The sequence below is a fragment of the Haliotis rufescens genome, unplaced genomic scaffold, assembly GCF_023055435.1.
Source record: "Haliotis rufescens isolate VD_foot unplaced genomic scaffold, xgHalRufe1.0.p SCAF_2, whole genome shotgun sequence".
In the NCBI taxonomy this organism is placed as follows: Eukaryota; Metazoa; Mollusca; class Gastropoda; order Lepetellida; family Haliotidae; genus Haliotis; species Haliotis rufescens.
The window spans coordinates 219,128-242,662 of NW_025963890.1; the positions used below are offsets into that span (position 1 = coordinate 219,128).

General features: G+C 43.9%; 1 protein-coding gene across 1 annotated transcript in view; it reads right to left on the reverse strand.

Moving 5' to 3' along the window:
* The window catches only part of LOC124119640 (protein zyg-11 homolog B-like), a 31,039-nt gene that overhangs the window by 5,498 nt on the left and 2,006 nt on the right, over positions 1-23,535 (reverse strand). Inside the window, exons 2-15 of the mRNA XM_046482233.2 lie at positions 17,552-18,220; positions 16,578-16,786; positions 10,440-10,551; positions 9,463-9,603; positions 8,410-8,586; positions 7,947-8,000; positions 6,548-6,658; positions 4,574-4,715; positions 4,271-4,341; positions 3,626-3,697; positions 2,836-2,903; positions 2,358-2,487; positions 709-761; positions 235-332 (exon numbers count right to left, since the gene is read on the reverse strand). Of these exons, the coding sequence (XP_046338189.1) occupies positions 235-332; positions 709-761; positions 2,358-2,487; positions 2,836-2,903; positions 3,626-3,697; positions 4,271-4,341; positions 4,574-4,715; positions 6,548-6,658; positions 7,947-8,000; positions 8,410-8,586; positions 9,463-9,603; positions 10,440-10,551; positions 16,578-16,786; positions 17,552-18,196 (2,083 nt within the window). The 5' untranslated portion in view covers positions 18,197-18,220. The remainder of the gene's footprint in view (positions 1-234; positions 333-708; positions 762-2,357; positions 2,488-2,835; positions 2,904-3,625; positions 3,698-4,270; positions 4,342-4,573; positions 4,716-6,547; positions 6,659-7,946; positions 8,001-8,409; positions 8,587-9,462; positions 9,604-10,439; positions 10,552-16,577; positions 16,787-17,551; positions 18,221-23,535) is intronic.

The window sequence follows — 23,535 nt, forward strand, 5'->3', positions numbered from 1 at the left end:
GATGGCCCATACGGCCCAGAGCTGACTTACCATTCTTGGTACAGACATGATTGATGGCCCATACACCCAAAGCTGACTTACCATTCTTGGTACAAACATGGTTGATGGCCCATACACCCAAAGCTGACTTACCATTCTTGGTACAGACATGATTGATGGCCCATACACCCAAAGCTGACTTACCATTCTTGGTACAGACATGGTTAATGGCCCATACACCCAAAGCTGACTTACCATTCTTGGTACAGACATGGTTGATGGCCCATACGGCCCAGAGCTGCACTGAGGGGGCATCATGACAGTCCAGCAGTGGGAAGAAAGGGTTAAATGACCTAAAAGAAAAACAACATCGTCAAATACAAAAATCATAAAACTATTGAAGATGCATATCAACTTGATTTCATTACAACAACAAAAATTCTCACAGCCCCTGGATCTTGATTTTACCAGTATGACAGGTGGTACAAAGTAGCCCCCTAAGTTCATAACACAGACTAGTTTCTGTCAGTATTGCACTGCATCATCTTGTGACATGTAGAGACTGTTTAGCCTATGGCCTGTGTAGAATTTCCCTTACACACAGGAAGAGCAATGAATGCCATGGATTGAGGTTTGTTTTCACAACTATCAAATAGAACACAGACTAAAAATGCATTCTTTCTGCATCATGTTTATAAACAACGCCACTGTGGTGAAAAAGTCACTGACCTGTAGGCCACCATTTCACTCTGCGGCTGCTGCCATCTCCGAACAACTGCAGCCTGAAACACAAACACAACACTGGCTGAACAACGTAGTTTGTTTGCTGTTTAACGCCGCATTTGGCCATATTCCAACTGTAAGAAGGCGGTCTTTAATAATTTGTTCACAGCTGTTTCATTCAAATTATTGTGTAAAAGTATTGTTTCAAGTGTGACATTGACTAACCCTAATAATATTGTTTGTTTGTTTGTTTAACGCCGCACATAGCAATATTCCAGCTATATGACGGCAGTCTGTAAATAATTGAGTCTGGACCAGACAATCCAGTGACTGACATCATGAGCATCAACCAAGTCAGAGAGCCTGACCACCCAATCCCGACCGTCAGCTCTGATGGCAAGCATGAGTTGTTGAAGACCTATTCTCTACCCAGTTCTTCACAGGACTTGAACAATGTAACCTCTGGACACTCATAAACAGATAACCACTTAATCTAACAAATCAAACTCATTCCTTATCCATGCATGTATCTCTATAGTTTCATATACAGTAAACTTCGCTAATAACGAACACGCTTATAACGAACTGACGGATATAACATACTGTTTTTTTGGCCTGGCATTTGCTGTATATATGCTGTATAATGGTTATAACGAACTACAGTTATAACGAACTACGGTTATAGCAAACTACAGTTATAACGAACTACGGTTATAGCAAACTACAGTTATAACGAACTACGGTTATAGCAAACTACAGTTATAACGAACTATGGTTATAACGAACTACAGTTATAACAAACTACGGTTATAGCAAACTACAGTTATAACGAACTACGGTTATAGCAAACTACAGTTATAACGAACTACGGTTATAGCAAACTACAGTTATAACGAACTATGGTTATAACGAACTACAGTTATAACGAACTACGGTTATAGCAAACTACAGTTATAACGAACTAGGGTTATAGCAAACTACAGTTATAACGAACTACGGTTATAGCAAACTACAGTTATAACGAACTACGGTTATAACGAACTACGGTTATAACGAACTATGGTTATAACGAACTACAGTTATAACGAACTACGGTTATAGCAAACTACAGTTATAACGAACTACGGTTATAGCAAACTACAGTTATAACGATCTACGGTTATAGCAAACTACAGTTATAACGAACTACGGTTATAGCAAACTACAGTTATAACGAACTATGGTTATAGCAAACTACAGTTATAACGAACTTCGGTTATAGCAAACTACAGTTATAACGAACTACGGTTATAGCAAACTAGTTATAACAAACTATGGTTATAGCAAACTACAGTTATAACGAACTACGGTTATAACAAACTACAGTTATACAAACTACGGTTATAACAAACTACAGTTATACAAACTACGGTTATAACAAACTACAGTTATAACAAACTACGGTTATAACAAACTACAGTTATACAAACTACGGTTATGACAAACTAAAATAAGTGGTCCCTTTGAGTTCATTATGACTTACTACATACTGATTGAAAGAAGTAAGGGAACTAAGCACAATGCGGGAGCAGACAGTTAACTGCTACATTTAAGGAACTCTTAACATGCCACTCTTTTGAAATGTCCATCTTGTTCAATCTGAGGGTCAGACATACCAGGTCCTCCAGGATATCCTCCCGAGGGGTGCCGGCCAGCAGCCAGGACTCCTCCCCATCACTAGCCAGGTGAGCTACGATCCCCGCCGCAAAGTAACTCACATCAATAAACTCGGTGTGCAGCAACCGTCTGGAAGAACAAGAAACCACACAATTACTCATGGAAATATCACATATTCTACCATTGGTTCTTCGGAATACAAACTGCTAAGATCTGATAAATAAACATGATAAAGCAAACATAAAATAAAATCATAATAACCAATTGAAATTAGGCTCAGCAATGTGGCGAGAGTGGATGAGCTTGGTTGAGAAGAGCATGGTGTTGACACACCAACAATCTGGGATTCAAATGATCAGCAGATCCTAGCATGGCTAAGGGATGTAACTCTGCACAGCATTTCACCACCTTTGACCAATGGATGTCCCTGTTACTTTTATGCATTGTTGGCATTGTAGACAACAAACAGCTACTTACTTGACCAGCATGATGAAGTCCTCTCTCATCAGGGACTGTCGCAGGTTCTTCACCTCGGCAATGTTGTTCTGAAGCACAATAACACTCAGCTGATAACACTCACACTATGGTACACACTCTGTCCCCCTCCTTCAAGAGCACACCAGCGCCCCTCCTTTAAGAGAAGCAGGTGCCATGACCTTCCCCATCCTCAAAGAATACACAGAAGCTACCAGTGCCAAGACCTCCTCCTCCCTGACCCCAGTATCAATGATCACCCCCTCCCTATCCCCAGTGTGACAAGTCTCCCCTCCCCGACCCCAGTGTGACAAATCTCCCCTCCCTGACCCCAGTTTGACAAGTCACCCCTTCACTGACCCCAGTGTGACACATCTCCCCTCCCTGACCCCAGTGTGACAAGTCTCCCCTTCACTGACCCCAGTTTGACAAGTCTCCCCTTCACTGACCCCAGTTTGACAAGTCTCCCCTTCACTGACCCCGGTGTGACAAGTCTCCCCTTCACTGACCCCAGTTTGACAAGTCTCCCCTTCACTGACCCCAGTTTGACAAGTCTCCCCTTCACTGACCCTGGTGTGACAAATCTCCCCACTGACCCTGGTGTGACAAATCTCCCCACTGACCCTGGTGTGACAAATCTCCCCACTGACCCTGGTGTGACAAATCCCTCACTCACTGACCCCAGTGTGACACATCTCCCCACTGACCCTGGTGTGACAAATCTCTCCCTCCCTGACCCCAGTGTGACAAATCTCTCCCTCACTGACCCTTGTTTGACAAATCCCTTACTCACCAGTAGCCCGAGTATTTTGGTCTCCACTTGGACCCTGCTCTCGTTCTCCAGGTCAAGCGTGTCATTCAGCGTCTGAAGCAGCAGTAGCAGCATCACAGTCAGAGAGACAAATGTAATGTATCCATGATGGAGATTGTCAATTTGTCAAAACGACGAGAGACTTGAACGCCGTTTGGAACAGTATTTCAGTTCTATTACAGCATGTCAGCTTGATGTGAGAGGAATGTTCCAAATGAAGCGAGTTCAACTTTGGTGAAACCTATGGTGCTGACGAACCTAGACTCATATTCAGGTTGACACAGGACTGAAACCAAGGACCAAAGGATTCTATAATGCCTAAGAAGCAACACATGCGCAGAACTTTTAGACGACTGTGTCAAAAGAATTGACCATAATGCCTGGTACGACAGTGGAAACACTTTGAACAATCAATCAATCAATCACAAAAAGTACATGCATTATCTCAGCATTAGTCAATTTTAAGGCCACATTAAGAAGTTGTGCAGCAATATCATGAAGACATGAATGATGGGTTTCACAATGGGTCTCCATGAGGGGAATCAAACCGGGTTTTCTGTATGAGCAAACACTCAACCCACAAGGCTACCCCTCTGCTCCGGATAAAGTGGGAGATAAGTGCATCACCTGCAGCATCTTCATGAACAACTCCAGACCGCTCTCGTTGAGGAACACGTGACAGGTGGGTGCAGACTCATCTGGGAATATACACCATGTCACATGACATGTCTGACGACACAATATATTCTATATTAAATAAGCTGCATCCACAGACTACAAAACTTATCATATATCAAACAAACTGCTAATAAAATATTTGATAAAACTCAATCAATATAATATTTCAATCTTGATAAGAACTTTCATGTGGAGTAAGTGAGAAAATGGCTGCCTTTATGTGATTCAGCAACATACAATCCTGTGACTGACCTGTGAGGTTCCAAAGAGCGCTGAGAGTGAACTTGAGGGTGATGTCGATCTGCACCGACTCCATCCGTTGCTTCACCAGCGACAACAACTTTTTCATGTAGCGTGATTTGGCACCCAGGACAGATGTCTGCTCTGTTGATATCTGACAGTTGAAGAAACAACATCAGCCAATAGACAACTATGGATATGTGTTGTTGGGACCTGAGTTAGACAAGCTACAGTCAACTCTCATTATATCGTTCCATGAATACGCTCAATCTCTGAACCTGAATGGGGTTATTCTTCAATATTGACAGTGATCTCGCCTAGGTGAACACATCTTCCCGAGGCAAGGGAGTTAACTGACTACAAAAGTCCAGTTTCCACTCTTGCCGAACTAGGCAGGAATTACGGAGTTATATTTTGGCTGGACTAATGAGTCTATGCATACATCGGCTCATCGTCTATAACGCCCACCAATTATTTGGACCCCATTGGTAGCGTTGTAGCGAGGGACCACTGTAGTTAATCAAATTCGCATAACGAAATCAACATCTAGGACGTAAACTGCTGTGCAGACGTCAGTTGATTGCAGGATATGCAAGGCATGTATACCGTCAACTAAGCGTCAACAGCAATCTCATTAAAATCAGACCTTAGTTCTCGCTACCGCTTAACAAAGATCTGAAGACATCCCATTAGGGGTCACGTCAGAACGACCTTTCATCCGACAAATCAGAGCGTCACTTACCAGATCATGAAAGTGCCAGTCGGAATGTGATTTCTAATCATACAACCTCGAAAACATTAACACGGGATATTCCGAACGATAGTTACGGGTTTAAAGACTGAATCCATACAATCTAGACCATCTAATAGCCATTCCAGAATGTTCTTTTGTTCAGGTTTCAAATTTGTAATCGAGAATTTGTCAAAATATGTTTCGAAGCGCAGTCGCCAATTTGAAATTAGTGCCGTAAAGCACGAGAAAGGTGCCTTCTGATTGGCCATTCCATTGGTCGGTCAAAGTTCGTGCAAGGTCGGTCTGACGTGACCTGTAATGGGATGTCCTCAGACTATGTTTAGCAGTAGCGAAAACTAAGATCTGATTTTAATGAGATCGGCGTCAACAGATACCTTACAAATCGTTTCATGTTTTTTATCAATGTGCTCACATGATTTGATGCACTTTTCGAAGTAAGACCCGTTTTGTTACAATTTAGATCTTGATTATCGATCCTACCATCTTCACTGGGCGCCGCCATTTTGTTTGAAGCAAATGCAAGTGATATGAGAAGTGGAATCTGACTGGTCTGTGCGAGGTACATAGAAAGGACATAACTCTACGATCGAACCCAGAAATTCCAGCCTAGTTCTATAGTCAGTTAACTCCCTTGAGGTGAACACGACCAAGCTGACTGTTGTTCATTTCCCGATGAACGTCAGTATGTCACATGACTATGTTGTCAATAGAGAGCAGAGACATACAGAAATACTTTAGGGGAATTCCTCAATGTCTAAAAATAACGCCAAATAGGGACGGTATCATCATATGACAATTTCTTTTAGATTGTGCACATTTCACCAAAACCAATGCCACAATCAATTCAAATAAAGAATGAATTTTGATCTTTTTATGATATTATTGCTGTCACAAACATCTGTTTGCTGGTATGGAACACGTCGCGTGTGTTGAGCGAACTTCTCAGGCCCACTGGTTGAGTAACAAAAATGGCAGACTTGTCATCATTATGGAAAACTAGTTTCAAAGGTTTCATGGCTGATGTTACCAAATATTCAAAGTGTTTAAAACGGTACACAGCCCACTGTCTGAGAGAGACATCGATTCAGGACAATTCACATATCACACCAAGAACGCCCGTATCACATACAAAATAGCAGTATCAGCCCAAAGCATTGTATTGCTCTGCTTGTCCAGTATGTCCCGTTGTACAAAATGGGTGGTCCCTGTAGGAAGAACATACTCATCCTTACCTTGGCTGCCAGTATAGAGCAGATTGCCACAGACATCCGGTTCATGGATGGGTCTTCAAATGAACACAAGCACTCCATGACAAGCCGGGCACATCGGAATCGGTCAAAGTTCTGAACAAGAGGACGTAATAGTGTTTATTGGTGGCATGATGATAGTGAGCACTAAATCAACACCTGAGTACCATTACTGCAACAGACGTTACTAATAGTGGCACTGATATCACTGATGCAATGGATGGTACACATCGTACTGTCGTACTGATGGGGCCGATTAAGGATGAATCGATACAGCAAGATCATGATACGATACGAATCATGATACATAGGTAACAATACGACATGATTCATATCGTGATACACATATTTACGTCAAATTGCGTGGAAACTTATTGACTATAAATATTTCGGAGCATGTTCTAAAGGAAAAAGCTAGATATAGACACATGTTCACAGCTGCTATTCTTAGTAGTGAAACGCTAATTACAAAACATTTTGTGATATTTGACTTACAAATATTCCTGGTTTTTAGCAAGTGTATCGTCTTGTATCGATACAGAATAAATCATTTTGACGCACGACGTGTTGTTTCACCCCTAGTACTGAAAATACTGATGATACTGATGATACTGATAATACTGATGATACTGATGATACTGGTGACACTGATGATACTGATAATACTGATGATACTGGTGACACTGATGATACTGATAATACTGATCATACTGATGATACTGATAATACTGATAATACTGATCATACTGATGATACTGATAATACTGATAATACTGATGATACTGATAATACTGATGATACTGATAATACTGGTGACACTGATGATACTGATGATACTGATGATACTGGTGACACTGATGATACTGATAATACTGATCATACTGATGATACTGATAATACTGATAATACTGATGATACTGATAATACTGATAATACTGATAATACTGGTGACACTGATGATACTGATGATACTGATGATACTGATAATACTGATAATACTGATAATACTGATGATAATGATGATACTGATAATACTGATGATACTGGTGACACTGATAATACTGATAATACTGATGATACTGATAATACTGATAATACTGATAATACTGATGATACTGGTGACACTGATGATACTGATGATACTGATAATACTGATGATACTGATAATACTGATAATACTGATGATATTAATAATACTGATAATACTGATGATACTGGTGACACTGATGATACTGATAATACTGATGATACTGATGATACTGATAATATTGATAATACTGATAACACTGATGATACTGGTGACACTGATGCTAACGATACTACCAATGGAATTGACAGTACAAATGGCACTGATGGTACATTGTCAAGGCAACACTGTACTCACCACGTCTTGAAGGATGCGATCGCTGCAAAGAGTCAGGAGGGCATTCTTCTGAAGCTGAAGACAAAAAAATGAAGAAGGTCAATGAGTTCAGCTAAAGTCTCAGAGTCAATACAATACGTAGAAACAAGGTAAGGGTAGGGCAGCAATACATACATTGACTTGATCCTATGTTTGTCTGATGAATCACTCAGCAATATTGCAGCTTTATGACAGCACCCTATTAATAATCAAGATCAAAATAATCTGAACCAAACAAATACAGTCATAGATGTTATCAGCAGTGCTCGATGTTGTGAGGGTACAGTGAGAAGCTCATCAACCCAGTCAGCCATCCTAACAACCCCATCCATTAAGTGGCCGTGTACGTTGCTGAGGACCAACTCCAACCAGGAACCCCATCTAGCAGAGCTCATGATATGATGGCCCTGTGATGGCGACACAACAATGCAATGAGTTTTCCCACCTGTTGATGATTAGGGAAGTTCTCCATGGCCGTAAGCGTGAGATCAACCACACACTTGAGGCAGCCCGGATGGAGCTTGGAGCCGAGTTCCGACTTGGTGAGGTTGTACAGACACGCTGTGGCGGCCATCTGGACACCGAGCTGTTTCGGGTGGCTCTTCATCGACGGCAGTACAACCTGGCATGACAATAACACAGACAATGTCACAGGATATATTATCTCCAAAGTCTGAAACAACTTTTCAGACTGGTACATGTTGTAATACATGCGCTAAGTTAAAACTCCTAGATGTCATGCCCCTATATATCCCTGACACACCCTTATCCCTGACACACCCTTATATATCCCTGATGGCCCACCCTTTAATATCCTTGATACACCCTTATCTATCCCTGATGACACACCCTTATATATCCCTGATGACACACCCTTATATATCCCTGATGACACACCCTTATATATCCTTGACACACCCTTATATATCCCTGACACACCTTTATATATCCCTGACACACCCTTATATATCTCTGACACACCCTTATATATCCCTGATGACCGACCCTTATATATCCCTGATGACACACCCTTATATATCCCTGATGACACACCCTTATATATCCCTGATGACACAACCTTATATATCCCTGATGACACCCCCTTATATATCCCTGATGACACACCCTTATATATCCCTGATGACACACCCTTATATATCCCTGATGACACACCCTTATATATCCCTGATGACACACCCTTATATATCCCTGATGACACAACCTTATATATCCCTGATGACACCCCCTTTTTCCCTTGCACATGATTAAAAGATGTCAATATCACAAGGAAATCAAGGCATTTCTTAGAAGTTGATGGATGACAAAGTTGTCACTTAGTTTGAAATCCTAAAAGAAATTTGCTTAATATTTTCTCCCTCAGTTCATAAAATTTCTTATTGGAAGAAAGAAACAAAATCTAGATCCTTTGGATGCTTATGTATATCGATAAACTAAATATGGCCTCATACATCATCGTAAACAAGGAGAGGGGACGTACCTTGATTATGTCTTTCCGGGGTTCAAGCCAGGTCTGGGAGAAACTGAAGAGTTTGAACAGGGCTCTCTGTACATAGACGGCTCGCACAGAGTACCTCCGCAGGGCCTCCACGATCTGCTTCTCGTTAGCCTCGCCTGTCACCTGTATCAGGTGTGTCAAGACACTCATTAGCAACACCATCACAACATCCCACAGTTAACATTACCATCTAACTTGGTTTCCACTGTGTCCTCCATTGTGCATTTTAGGAAATGAAATCATTTCAATTACATTTTCGATCAACAATGATTAATGTTACATCTTTAATATCTATATCATTTACATGCCAAATAAACAATTATATATATATATATTCTTTACCGACCTACATCACACATCACAACCAGTTGGTTTATAGGGGCGGTCGGGTAGCCTACTGGTTAAAGCGTTCGCTCGTCACGCCGAAGACCCGGGTTCGATTCCCGACATGGGTACAATGTGTGAAGCCCATTTCTGGTGTCCCCCGCCGTGATATTGTTGGAATATTGCTAAAAGAGGCGTAAAACCAAACTCACTCACTCACTGGTTTATAATTTCCCGAAACCACAAGGAAGCATCTGCTGAAATCAGGCATGTATCTAGACTTGCTCAGATACCAATAACAGACCCCAAACTGCAGCAAATGTCAGTAAGAATTCCCAAATTGGAATTTATAATTTCCCCATACATGTTAATAAAGCTATAACTAATGCCATGGCATTGTAGAGGTGACTTGTATTTCACTGACAACAGGACCAATAAGTGGAAGAGGCTTCGATGCTTAGTTTTACATTGCTACAGTGAATGCAATATTAAACTTCTTCAGTATCTAGTAACATAAGAACCTTAAACAAAATCCCCAATTTGAACAAAATAATGATTTTTCCCAATTTGCCAGCCTGGGGTACTTAGTTTGGAATCCTACATAAATTCCTGAAAAAAGTGAGTTGATCACACACCACAATGTCATCTCGATATTCGGGGCATTCGTCGATGAACATGGAGTATTGACAGGCCTTGATGAGAGCCAGGCCAAGGAAACGAAGTCGTTGGTGATGACTCAAGTACTTCCTGCAGACAAAAACATGTTACCATGGTTACAATCTACATGACAGTAGAGATTGTTTTAAGTTTTGTAGAATTTTCCTATTCGGAATATTCTATAAGTAATACGTTACCACTGTTATACCGAGGCTGTTGCCTCCCACAACTGCTGCTATAGCGAAATCTACCACAGAGATCTCAATTACCTCATGCAGCACGTGTGTAGCCACCCAGCTGCCATGTGACACCCTTCACTCTTGTCTCCTGCGAGAGCAAGTGCTCGGGGGACGGACGGGCGGGCAGCAGCCCAGTGGTAACGTATTACTTATAGAATATTCCGAATAGGAAAATTCTACAAATTACATTAAGTAATACGTTACCACTGTTATACCGAGGCTGACTACCACAGTAGGCGGTGGGGAGCACCTACAACCCGAATCCTGACTGCTAGCGTTCCTTCCGACCAGCGGAAGTAAACACCAAGGCGGAAGCACTCGATGCGCATGCACCTAGCTAGGCGTTACCCTATAGGAATACCAAAGCACTGTCAAGCGCATACCGTAAGGCTCAATCGTCATTGCCAAAATGATTGGTGACTCCAAACGGCCCCACTGGATAGGTATTTCATCGCCGCAGCGGATGAGAACACTGTATCCGCGTGAGCTTAATCTTAGATCAGGTTAAACAGTCGAAAAGAGGGAAATTAATTTCATTCAGACCGTATATCCCAGAGCAAGCCTACTTAAAGTATGCATTAGGCGCGTGACCTAATTCCAGTATTTGTAAGCATGCATCACAAGGTTGGGATACACGACAGACAATTAAATACATAATTGTCAAAATACAAATAAGGACAAAGCACACAAAAAGCCGCCCTCACCTGTGGTGTGAGTGCGCTGGTTTGCGGGACCCCAACTCCTGTACCCACGGCAGTGGGAACATTGGAGTCGACCCAGATTGACCACCGTGCAAGGTCAGACGCCTGAGGAGTTCGGAATTGCGCTGGGCACACCCCTTAGGTGCCCGCTTGCGCAGCGATCCGCGGGCCAAGACGGTGCACACTCTCCACGACGGCATCAGCGACCTGTTTGAGGTAATGATTGGCAAAAACCGAGTCAGAACGCCAGTAACAACCCCGTAATATTCTGCGAACAGAGATATTCGAGTGTAGGGCAAATGTTGCCGCTAGCGCCCTGATCTCGTGCGGGTTTGACCCCGCTACCGGTAACCCCCGAAACCAGTACGCCAGATTGATGACAGAACGAAGCCACAACGCAATCGAGTTGCGAGTTATGTCAACCGTGCGATTAGGGTTACACGATATGAACAGACGGTCACGCCCTTGTCTACGTTCATTCGAAGCCTGAAGATAATACTTAAGGGCCCTAACCGGACACAGCGCTCTGTCCTCAGTATCAGCAGGATGTAAGATTTCTTTGAGTGATCTTACAGTGAATTCTCTCTCCGTTTGCCCGACTCTCTGATTCTTGGCGACGAAGCCCATGAGCAGGCCCAGGCGGACCGCTCCTTCGTCACCCCTATCGAATCGTACCTTGGCGACATCGAGTGCATGAATTTCGGAGACACGTGCCGCCGTGGCAAAGGAGAGAAGAAATGCTGTTTTCCAAGTCACATGCCGGAACGAAGCACTATGCAAGGGTTCATACGGAGCTTCCGTAAGTGATTGCAACACTAGGGAAAGATCCCAGGCCGGTGCCCGAAGGCGGCCCTCCTTAAGATCGTGCTGTTTGAAACCCTTGATAATACCCCGTATCACCGGCTCTTTGGAGAGACTGGTACCCATAGCAACGCCCCGTACCGTAGCAACGGACGAGACATAGTTGGCAATGGAACCCCCGGAGAGTTTCCGGGTCTCTCGCAAGTGAGACATGAAACGAGCAATATCCTGCACAGATACCTTATCTGGCGAATGAATGTGATGTTTACAACACCACTTCGTGAAAATAACCCAACGTGTATTATACACCTTCTGGGTAGAATCACGATGCATACTAACGTATGCCCGAGACGCCCGGCGAGAAAAAACTTTACTCCTCAGACGCTCGGTGACAACATCCACACGTGCAGATTGAACTGCCCTGCGTTTGGATGAAGCTGACGGGTGTGAGGGTGGATCAAGAGATCCGGTCTCACAGGCAGTGGAAGTGGCGACTGCGTGACCTGGGTCAGCAAGTCGGGGTACCACGATCAGTTCGGCCACATGGGCGCGATCAGTAACATTCGACAGCGAACTCCTCGGAGCCGGCTTAGAATGTGTGGTATCAACGCTGTCGGCGGGTAAGCATAAGCGTCCAAGCCCGTCCAGTCTAACGCGAGAGCATCGTGATCGATGGCCCTCGGGTCCGGGACTGGTGATACAAACAACGGGAGTTGATTGTTGAACCGCGTTGCGAACAGGTCGACCATCGGACGACCCAAACGTTCGCACAGCCACTGAAACACTACTGGGTTCAGCATCCACTCTGTGGGGCTCGGATCCTGAGGCCTCGATAGAGCATCGGCCAGTACGTTCCGCACACCTGGGATGTGACGGGCGCGTATCTGGCACGGGACACTGTCCACCAGAGCGTAAAACTCGAACGTGAGATCGAGTAGCGAGTGACTGTGGGTTCCCCCAGTTTGTTCACATAGGACACTACCGTCGTGTTGTCGGTTGCCAGCATGAGCCGGGCGTCGACGAGACGATGCTTCCAGTGATTGACTGCGTTGATCACTGCCTTGAACTCGAGACAAGTGATGTGAAGACCTAGTTCGTCTACGCACCACAGCCCCGAGCTCACCTCCCCCTTTAGATGGGCGCCTCAGCCCACTAGAGAGGCGTCTGTATACAGGGTCAACGTGGCCCGGTAGGGTGGCATAGAGACTCCTGAGAAGACAATGTAAGGGAACCGTCCACCACTCCAGATGCGGGCGGAGCCGATCCGGGAGGGCGACGGTCGCACTGTTCACCTCCGTTGCTAACAACTGGATTAAAAACCGTTGCAGCGGGCGGAGTTGGAGACGACCCCGTGCGGTGCAGTCCTGGGCTGATACAAGTAGCCCTAACAGCTGTTCCCAAAAGTGAACAGTCTGTTGCACCGCTAAGACTTTGGCAATCATCGCCTGAATTTTGTGCCACCGGTCTGGGGGGACAAAGAGGCGATGGGACACCGTGTTGAACCGACCTCCGATGAACAGCAAGTTCTGAGAAGGGGTTAACTCGCTCTTGGGGAGATTGATAATCCACCCAAATTGCTCCACGAGCCGACGTGCGAAAACGAGATGGCGTGACAGGGTGTCCGTCATTCGATTTGCTACTAGCGAGTCGTCCAGGTACGCGAAGTACCGGACACCCCTCCTGTGGAGGAACCCCACTATGGGGGTGGTTAACCGGGTGAACAGCCAGGGAGCGGACGTGTGAATCATTCTGAGTTCGGCACTGTCCTACTTGGGAACGAGAAATATCCAGGAGTAAAACCCCGGTGTTATTTCTGGTAGAGCTAACTCCCGTACTGCCCCTTCTCCACCAACCTGCCGATGGCATCGGCGAGGATGGGAAGATCGGTTTCCGAATCGAAACCTGCCAACGGGGCAACGGTGAGCGGCGGATTCGCTTTGAGATCAAGCCGATAGCCGTACCGAATCGTGTTGACCACCCACGGGTCGTCAAACACTTGTTTCCAATTCTCCCAGTAAGTCTGGAGTCTGGCTCCCACTGGGGAAGGAGAGGGGGCCCTGACAGGTTGCGGCAGGCGCAACTGTCCAGGGCCAAGTGACTCGGGTTCGCCTAAGGGCCAACCAAAGTTGGCGCTGTCGGCATACGAACCCCTCCAATGAGAGTCACCTGGAGGGGCCCTTGCCGTCCGTCGACGACTTGGGCTTCCCCCAGTTCCCCGTCTTCCCGTGAAAGGGCAGCTGATTGCCCATATCGGAGCCCTCAGGGCGGGGCTACTTCCCAGAGGAAGAAGAACCCGACCCCTTAGACCTACCGGCCGCAGCAGCCTGGGGCGCGCTCCGGTTAGGAGCGGCACCCAGGCGCCTATGCAGGGACCCAACAAGAGCAAGTGTGTGCCGAGAGTCCTCGGCAACGTACTCCAGGGAAGCATTTAAACTGAGCAGGCAGTTGTAAATGCGCTGGTCACGGTCCGTGGGAGAACCTTCGACCAGACGGGCCGCTGCAGCCAAGTAAGTGTCTCCGTGAGACATGGAGTGCCGAGCGAGGGCGTCCAGCTGGTGCAAGGTAGCTTGCGTTACCGTAGCAGCCGGTGGGGCACGGACACCCAACCGCTCAACATGGGCCTCCGCGGTAGGACCAGCCTCGGGAAAGGCAAGGTCATGTACCGGGAAGAAACCCTTTCTCCACGACGTCGGAGGCAACGGGAGACCCCGACCGGAGGCCGCCGCGAAGGCGTTCTCCAAGGAAGGCTTGAAACCGCGCAGCAAGGTTGATGCGGGGAAAGCCGTGTCGGAAGACTCATCGTATACCTCGGAGGAACCCACAGTCGTGGATTCCCCGCAGTACCGGCCGGGGCATGTCCTCAAAGAGGTCATAAACCATGGCCACGCGGTCCTAAACCGATAGCGGGAGCAACGGTTCGGGGGAAGGACCGGTGACCACGGGAGCCGCCGCCGTACCGGTGGACCCCGCGGCCACCGAAGTGGCCGGGGACGGAACAGCCAGCGGCCTATCCTGAGATAAGGCCGCCAGCTTGGAGTCCACAAGTTATGCAAGTAATGCAGCGACGGAATCCCAGGACAGCACACGGGCCGCCAAGAGATCCGCCGCTTTACCGGTGGACCCCGCGTCCGACCCCGAGGCCACCGAAGAGGCCGGGGACGGAACAGCCAGCGGCCTATCTTGCGATAAGGCCGCCAGCTTGGAGACCACAAGTTTCGACAACAAAGCGGCGACGGAATCCCCAGACAGCCCGAGGGCCGCAAGGGGATCCGCCGCAGCCGAGGAGGTGGTACCCGCACGGGGACCCCGACCGGACGAACCGGCCACCACAGGGGTGGAGACGGACTGTACGTACAGCCGGTACCGCTCAAACTCCGCAGGCCCCAGACCTTCGCACAGGATGCACCGGGTGTCCCCGCAAGGAACCCTGCACCCCGGGCAACGATCGTGGGGATCCCGGGACGACAAAAACTTTCTGCACACCCCACAACTCCGAGGAGCAGGGGTAGAGGGGGTGGATACTGGGGACATATCCATGTCAGACATTGATTGTTTGCTATAAACAAAGAACAAAACATGGTTACAACGCACGCACCACAATGATTCACAAACGAACATTTTCACAAGAAAATAAACGAGCAATGTGAACATATAACATACACATATAACTTTTATTAAAGAAATAAGTGATGTTAACCCCCAAAACATACAAGAACAGGGGAAATGTAAAACACAACGTGCATACGCGAACCCCGCAAGTATATAGAAAAAAGGGCGGGAAAATTATAACCAAGCGTAGCTACCGCAACGCCCCATAAAAGCACAGTTTATTAGAGAATAAACTATAATAAATATCACCAAATCTTCAAGGAACGCTTCAGCAGGAGAAAACACGTCTTGCTAAGCAGACGAAGGAGACAAGAGTGAAGGGTGTCACATGGCAGCTGGGTGGCTACGCACGTGCTGCATGAGGTAATTGAGATCTCTGTGGTAGATTTCGCTATAGCAGCAGTTGTGGGAGACAACAGCCTCGGTATAACAGTGGTAACGTATTACTTAATGTAATTATTTGTAATGATTATCAGTGGCAACAAACGACTGAAAGCTCATAAAATGTCAAGTGCTGTCGAGACCAGGTTGGAACATGAGGTGTGATTAGAGTTACATCCCTTGGTTATTGACAAACATGACAGTCTTCATCATTTGAGAAGTTTCTGGAAGTCAGGCTGTACCTATATAAGAGGGAAAGGGGTGGAAGGATGGGTCGGTGGGCAAGTAAGTTAAGTTGAACATCATTAATTAGCAAAAGGGGCCCTATAATTCTGAAGCCTGACCAATCAACAGGAAGGTTTGGACAGCTGTTATGGTTTCTTACTTGAGTAGGTCTTCACCAACATCATCCCGCCCGGAGATGTCCAGCGACGTCAAGTTGGGGTGACTCAAGGTCCTCTCAAGAAGGGAGGTAATCTGAAACTTGGGCGGATAAATACTGATGAAAGACTGTGAGCTGTCGCTGGAGATGTCCAGATGCATGAGCTGCGTTAGCTCACACAACACCGTCACCAGGTCCTCCGTGTTCGTCACCTGGCAACCACAAGTCACATGTATCAGAGTCATTATAAAACTTGAACATCAGGCCAGATCCTCCCCCATCAATATGTTCATAAAGGTTATTATAATTTCTACTAAGATTTCACATGTTTAAAAGCAGACTTCTTCAAATAGAGAATGAAAAGTAAACCAGGGCCTCACACATCCATGATCCAAATAACAAAAAGGTTTGATCGTCAACATGGTAAGCATTTTTAATCTGACATATGAGTATCCGAAATAAAGAAGAACATACACTCACCAACAAAAGAAACGCGAACACCATACATGTTGGTTAATATATGAAGAATTACTCATATTCACGAGATATTAGAATGAGTTGATGCACAAACAAACGTGTGAACCGACACTCATGAACTCATCACATGTGACGTCATAGATCCATGACGCACGATGCAACATTTTTCTCATGCAGGATTAGTGTGTTAAGTTGGAAATCCTGTGCAGCATATCGTGATAAGATACTCTTACAGCTTTGTTGTTAATTGCTACACATTGGAAACATCTCTTCTTAACGTACATCCTTCTCTATGTTTCTATGGTTTGCATTTCTTTTGGCGGTGAGTATATAATATAAATAACAAAATAGTTTTTAGAAGTCATTTTCACTGGAGCCAATACTAAGACCTGGATACACAGGGCAAAACATTGACAGCCGATCCCTATACTTATGCACACTTATCATGAATCACTTCCTGAAATATTCTTGAAGTCATTCCTAATGTGAACAGTTCTTACCTGTAGATTGTACATAGACAGTGACTTAAGGCGGTCCTTGCACTTCCGGAGTGGGGAGACGTCATTAATTGCCGTCCCCGAGATGTCGATACTCTCAAGACCAGGCAAATCCTCTGCTATAATCTCAAGTCCGTGCTTATTGAACTCTGTATGACTGACGTTTAAACTTTGAAGATTTCTCAGTTTTGATAATGAAACAACAACACAAAACTTTGCACTGTTTAGAAAGGTCGAGTTGCTGACATTAAGTACCCGTAGATTTGAAAGCGTCCATTCACCCAAGCAGCTGAAGATGTCATTCACAGTTACACTTTTTAGACCAGTTATCTCCAGTTCTGAGATTCGATGTGATTTGAACACTCGTAAACCTTTTGTAGTCACTTGTGCATCTTTGATGCTAACGCGCCTCAATGTTGTGACATTCGGGTCAAACAGAGCCAGGGTTTCGTCATTCAGGCGTCCCTTGTCACATAGTGAAGCCATCAGCTGCTCAGACAAGTTGCTATGGAAATAGGCATCTGCATCCTTGAATGAGTACTTTGTCTGATTCGTATCAAGACTGGTCTGGACATCACACAAAGCTGTCAGATTATCACAGATAAAATCGACGCAGCAATTCTGCAGGCTTATAGGTGTCTCGTACATCTTGCCTGTCCTCAGTGTTGTGACCTGCGCCGGAAACAACAGAGGAACAATGGAACATATTAATCACAATTCTCAACGAAAATACTGATGTCACAAGCATTATCATTATGACCCTTGTCACATCCTCATATGTTCATCTTATTTCCTGTGAACATGCATGTACTCCTACTACAGTCATACTACTTTCATAAACAACCCTATATTTATGGGCGCACGGGTTGCCCAGTTATCTAAGGTGCTGCAATTCGCTGTGCAGAATTTTATCCCTTAGGCACGCCAGAAACATGTGATTGCTGGTTCAAAAACCTATTTGCCCGATTATGTTTCTAGGTTTGTCAGCACCATACCCGTGCTCGTGGGTTTCACCAAAGCGGTAAACGTCTGAGACCTGCATCACTTCAGGCTTCCCTCCCAAATGAACACAAATGACAGACCACTATCATTCTTACTCTCATCAATTCTTTTACCTCTGAAAGTATAGTATTTCATAGAGCTAGAATTGGCAGCCTATCCCTGCTATCTGCTTAAAGGAAGCAATCTACTGCAGTTAGCCGTTTCAGAAGCTTAATCTCCTTCTCTCCTTTCTACTCTGGAACAGCCGGTCAATGGCCTGAATGAATGGGATACCACAAATGGGATATCTTCATGTGGTATTTTAGAGTGAGTGAGTGAGTGAGTATGGTTTTACGCCACTTTTAGCGATATTCCAGCAATATCACGACAGGGGACACCTGAAATGGGCTTCACACATTGTACCCATGTCGGGATTCGAACCCGGGTCTTCGGCGTGATGAGCGAACGCTTAACCACTTAGCTACCCGACCGCCCCTGGTATTTAAGAAACTGTAGAAGTAATTGCTATGTGGCAGTAGATATTGTTGTAGGTAGTGATGGTCAGTGGCACCACTCGAACAAAATCAAGTATTGTAGTGGCCGGATTGTTAATAGTATGCCTCAGCAGCTAGTAGACTAGAGTTACCTCCCTTAGCGTTGTAAACACTCAGGACAGACTACAGAAATGGGCTTCACAGATTGTACCCTTGTCGGGAATCGAATCCGGGTCTTCCGCGTGACGAGCAAATGCTTTAGCCACTAGGCTACCCGACCACCCCTGAACCTAGGTCAGAGAGGACAAGAACAATTTGAGGCCTTCCACAACTTGTGTCTTATCTTCTTGCCAACTGAGGATGGGACACCCATCTTCCTGCCAGCTTCCAACATTGTTTCCAGATTGAAGAACATGTGTCTCATTCAAGACATTCCACAGTGAAATTCTGGACATTTGTCAGTGTTGCCAGAGCTACAGATAAGCAGCGTATTTGCATAAATACGCCCCCCACCCCACCCCACACCCCCCCAACCAAATATTCAAAACCCAATTACTTTCAATTTACTTGCGTACAGAAACACATGCATTAAATGAAAAACTCAAATGTATAAAAACAGCCCGCTTCAATATCCAATGAAGCTTTTTCAGCATGCGTACAAAGGAGCTAATTTCCAAAACACAATAGCGAGATAATTTACTTTCCGACTAAAGCCCATATATTTAGAACAGTTATATACGTCTAAAATATGATTTCATTTTTTCAAAATCTTAAACTGTTCACTAATTTTGTGAAAAACCCAATAGAGTGATGAATAGACGAGTGAAAAAATATTGGTTACCCAATGAAAAATGTAATAACCCAGTTGAAATAGAAACCGTTATCTGGTGCTCTGGTTGTGTTAGGTTTGTTTGCATTATGCCTGTGTCCACGCGCCATCACGCTATGACATCACGTTCCCCGCTTCAGAAGTGACATCATGTACCTTGTATCACTCAAACAACATATTTTCTTCATTGTCCTCCCAGTTCAGGTGCAGGTCGTAAAAGTACACTACAGTGAGTGCACTGACATTTGTTATAGAGCCTGAAACTTGCTGCTGAAACTTATGGGACCCATCATATTGCCGTTTGTCATTGTAAACCTAAAACTGTGTTCCAACATAATTAGTTCACTATTCGTTATTTTTGTTTGGAAATTTACTGATGTCACAATTTAGTTCTGTATGAACCGATTTCTGGGTTAACCCTCTGGATGCTGAGTTTTTTTCTGACGCACATTTTCCTAAGATCGGAAAAGTGAAGGTTGTGCGAGAATTGCGCTCACGCGGCACTGGATCTACCTCTGGCTATAAAATTACGCAGAGGTCGAGAATATTAAATTTCCTATTTGATGGTGTAAATTTAACTGCAAATATTAAACCGTTTTTTTAAAAAGACACTTCTAAGTGTTGTCCGAGAATTTATTCTGCGTTGAAAACAGTAAATTTCTCCGTTTTTTATCGTTCACCGATAAAAGTACTGTGCGACGTTGTTTTTTTTAATTTAGAAGCTTTACGGAAACTGTGAGCGAACAAAATACTGCCTGTTATCTGAACGACATAACTACATATCAAATGGAGTTATATGCGTATGTATAACGACATACATTCAATGCCAAAAACAGCATGACGTAAATGATGAAAACTGATTTTTCTCTATGAGGTCAAACGGCGACAGAGGGGTTACACACTTCCAAAGAAAAGGGGGCATAACTCTGCTATGCTTAGGACTAGTTTATTGTAACTCAGGTCACTTGGTGAGAATTGGCTGTTGGTAAGGACAATATATTTTCGTGGTGTTTTGTTCACGAGGAACCAAACTATTCCAAAAACAAATGTTGATATTGAAACTGTATACGTTTAGTTATAAAAAAAAAAACATAAGAAATTATGAAATGATACTTCATAAAAAAGAGGTAATAGAGACGTTGGATGGCCCTATCTTCAGTTTTAAAATAAAATGAAACGGCTATTCATGGACATTGGGTATATGAACTTATAATATTGACTATTACACATCCCAAGAAATACGTACATGCTGCAGTTACATTTACACAAACTTCATCTTGTAACACTTGTCCAAAGGAAACAACAAAACAAACCAAAGGAAAGAAATATCGTATTCGACACTATAAACCTATCAATTCTTATGTAAACAATGGTCAAACAAACAGGATATTATCAAAGGTTCGTTCATACATGTTGTGGCCTATATTTACGTATGATATCATTTTGAACATTGACAAATATCCAAAGTGAAATTAATTGTGTGAAAATAATGTATAAAAGATATGCAAAATCTACATCATAACTGAAACTGCAAACGGCATGATACAATGATCGTGTGCACTCTCATTCAAGGACCTTCACCTCAAAGAAATTACCAAATATGTACAACAATGTTCGACTTTTACAAAATGGCGTGTTCACCGTCATCAGTAGGCTAGATTTTACGAGGGGACTTTCGTTGATTCAGGGATCGTATATACATAAATGTGACATGTAAGTAATCAGAAACATTCTGACAATCTATGTACTGTTTTCTGTTGTTATATGTTTCATTGAAACCAACGGATATAGTCAGAAATTCCAATAAATACCGTTGTCGTTGTGCATGATTTTGCGTCAGTCATGGCGTCACACAGGACGGTAACTTTGACAATTTCTGTTGAAAATATCAAATCATGGCAATGTATCTATTTTAAATTCCCTAATTCTTCCTACGATTCTCTTTCCATGCTTATTATGAAAATGTTGAGCCAATATCTTGAACGAATAGACAAATGGATAGCTCAAAATAGGAGAAAATGCTACACTGTGTAAAATCTGAATTTTGCTTTGTTTACATTTCAAACAAAGTGCAGTTTTTCAAGCACAGCTTTCGTTTTCACACCTAATTTATTTTGCTTGATTTCATCTAGGCACTTTGTATTGGTGACAAAGACCATTGATCATTTGATTCTAAAATGTATGAGGAATTCAAGGATGTATGTATCGCAGCTAAGTTTGAAATATACGTGATGTTACAGGCGCCTCATAACCGGTGTACCTGAATTTTGTGATTTTGTAAACACTAGCCAATATGGCAGAAAGTTCTCATCGGTGTTCGTGTATTTTCTAAAACATTCGAAACGATTCTAGTGTTATCGGAGACATTTTGGAATGATCATTGGTGATTTCATACAAGACAGATACCCATGACTACTAATATGCTATTTTTGAAATTCATTTCTCCGAGTAAATATCCGAAATTTAGATTTCAAAACATGCTGTAAACAACGCCGTGAGTGGTGATTTAGCAATGTGTAAAAAATGGCGACATTTACGATGTACCTAATTTTCAGAGGTAATTTTCAGTACTTTTGCTTGGCCAAAAATGCCAGTGGGTGATATCACAAAACAGGAAATTTCCCACCTTATTTAAAACTGTGAAGTGTATTTGTGTGGGTGATGTAGTTCAAAGTGAGGGTTGTAGAGGAGGGACATATATGTCCCTGTGGCATCCAGGGGGTTTAACTTCACATTTCATTTTTGAAATCACCTACCAACAAAATAAAGACAGCACTGACTACAACAACTAGTATATGTTTTTCTGTGCAACTTTTCAACAGCTTGACAATGGTAAAAGAACATGTCCTGAAATATGATAAAGCCACAACAGCGTTAGATCCATCTTCGTGATAAATGGGCATGCTATGTTTGTATCTTTCCAAAACAGAACAGGTCATATGGCCAAACACATCAATTTTCAGGTCAATTCAAACTTAATATGGTGAAAATGAAATTCTGTTTGTCACATGCTATCATCTTCCCGAGGCAAGAGAGTTAACTGACTATAAAAGTCCAGTTTCCACGCTTGCAGAACTAGGCTGGAATTTCTGGGCTTGATCGTAGCGCCACCTGTGACCAGTGGCTATTACAAGGTATGTCCTTTCTATTTACCTCGCACTGACCAGTCAGATTCCATTTTTCATATCACTTGCATTTGCTTCTAACAAAATGGCAGCACCCAGTCAAAACGATCTAATTAACAAGATCTATATTGTAATAAAATGGGTTTTTTCTCGCAAAGTGCATCAAATCACTTGAGCACCTTGATTAAAAACATGAAAAGATTTGGAAAATATCTGCCAACACCCTGCTGACTGTCGCAAATCCTGCAGTCGACCGAAATCTGCATGTTGAAATCCATGTTTACAAACCAGATGTCTTGTTCGTTACGCGATTGGATTTGACTATGTATAGCCTTGTTAGTCCAGCCAAAATGTAACTACGGAATCCCAGCCTAGTTCGGCAAGGGTGGAAACTGGACTTTTAGAGTCAGTAAACTCCCTTGCCTCAGGAAGATGCATGCTATGTGCTGTTATTCATCCTTGGTCCCATCAGGTTGAAATTATGAGATTCAAGGTTTACCATTGTAACTGTCTTTGGACATCTTGGAATAGGGAATGGCTTTATTCAGGTTCAGTGGA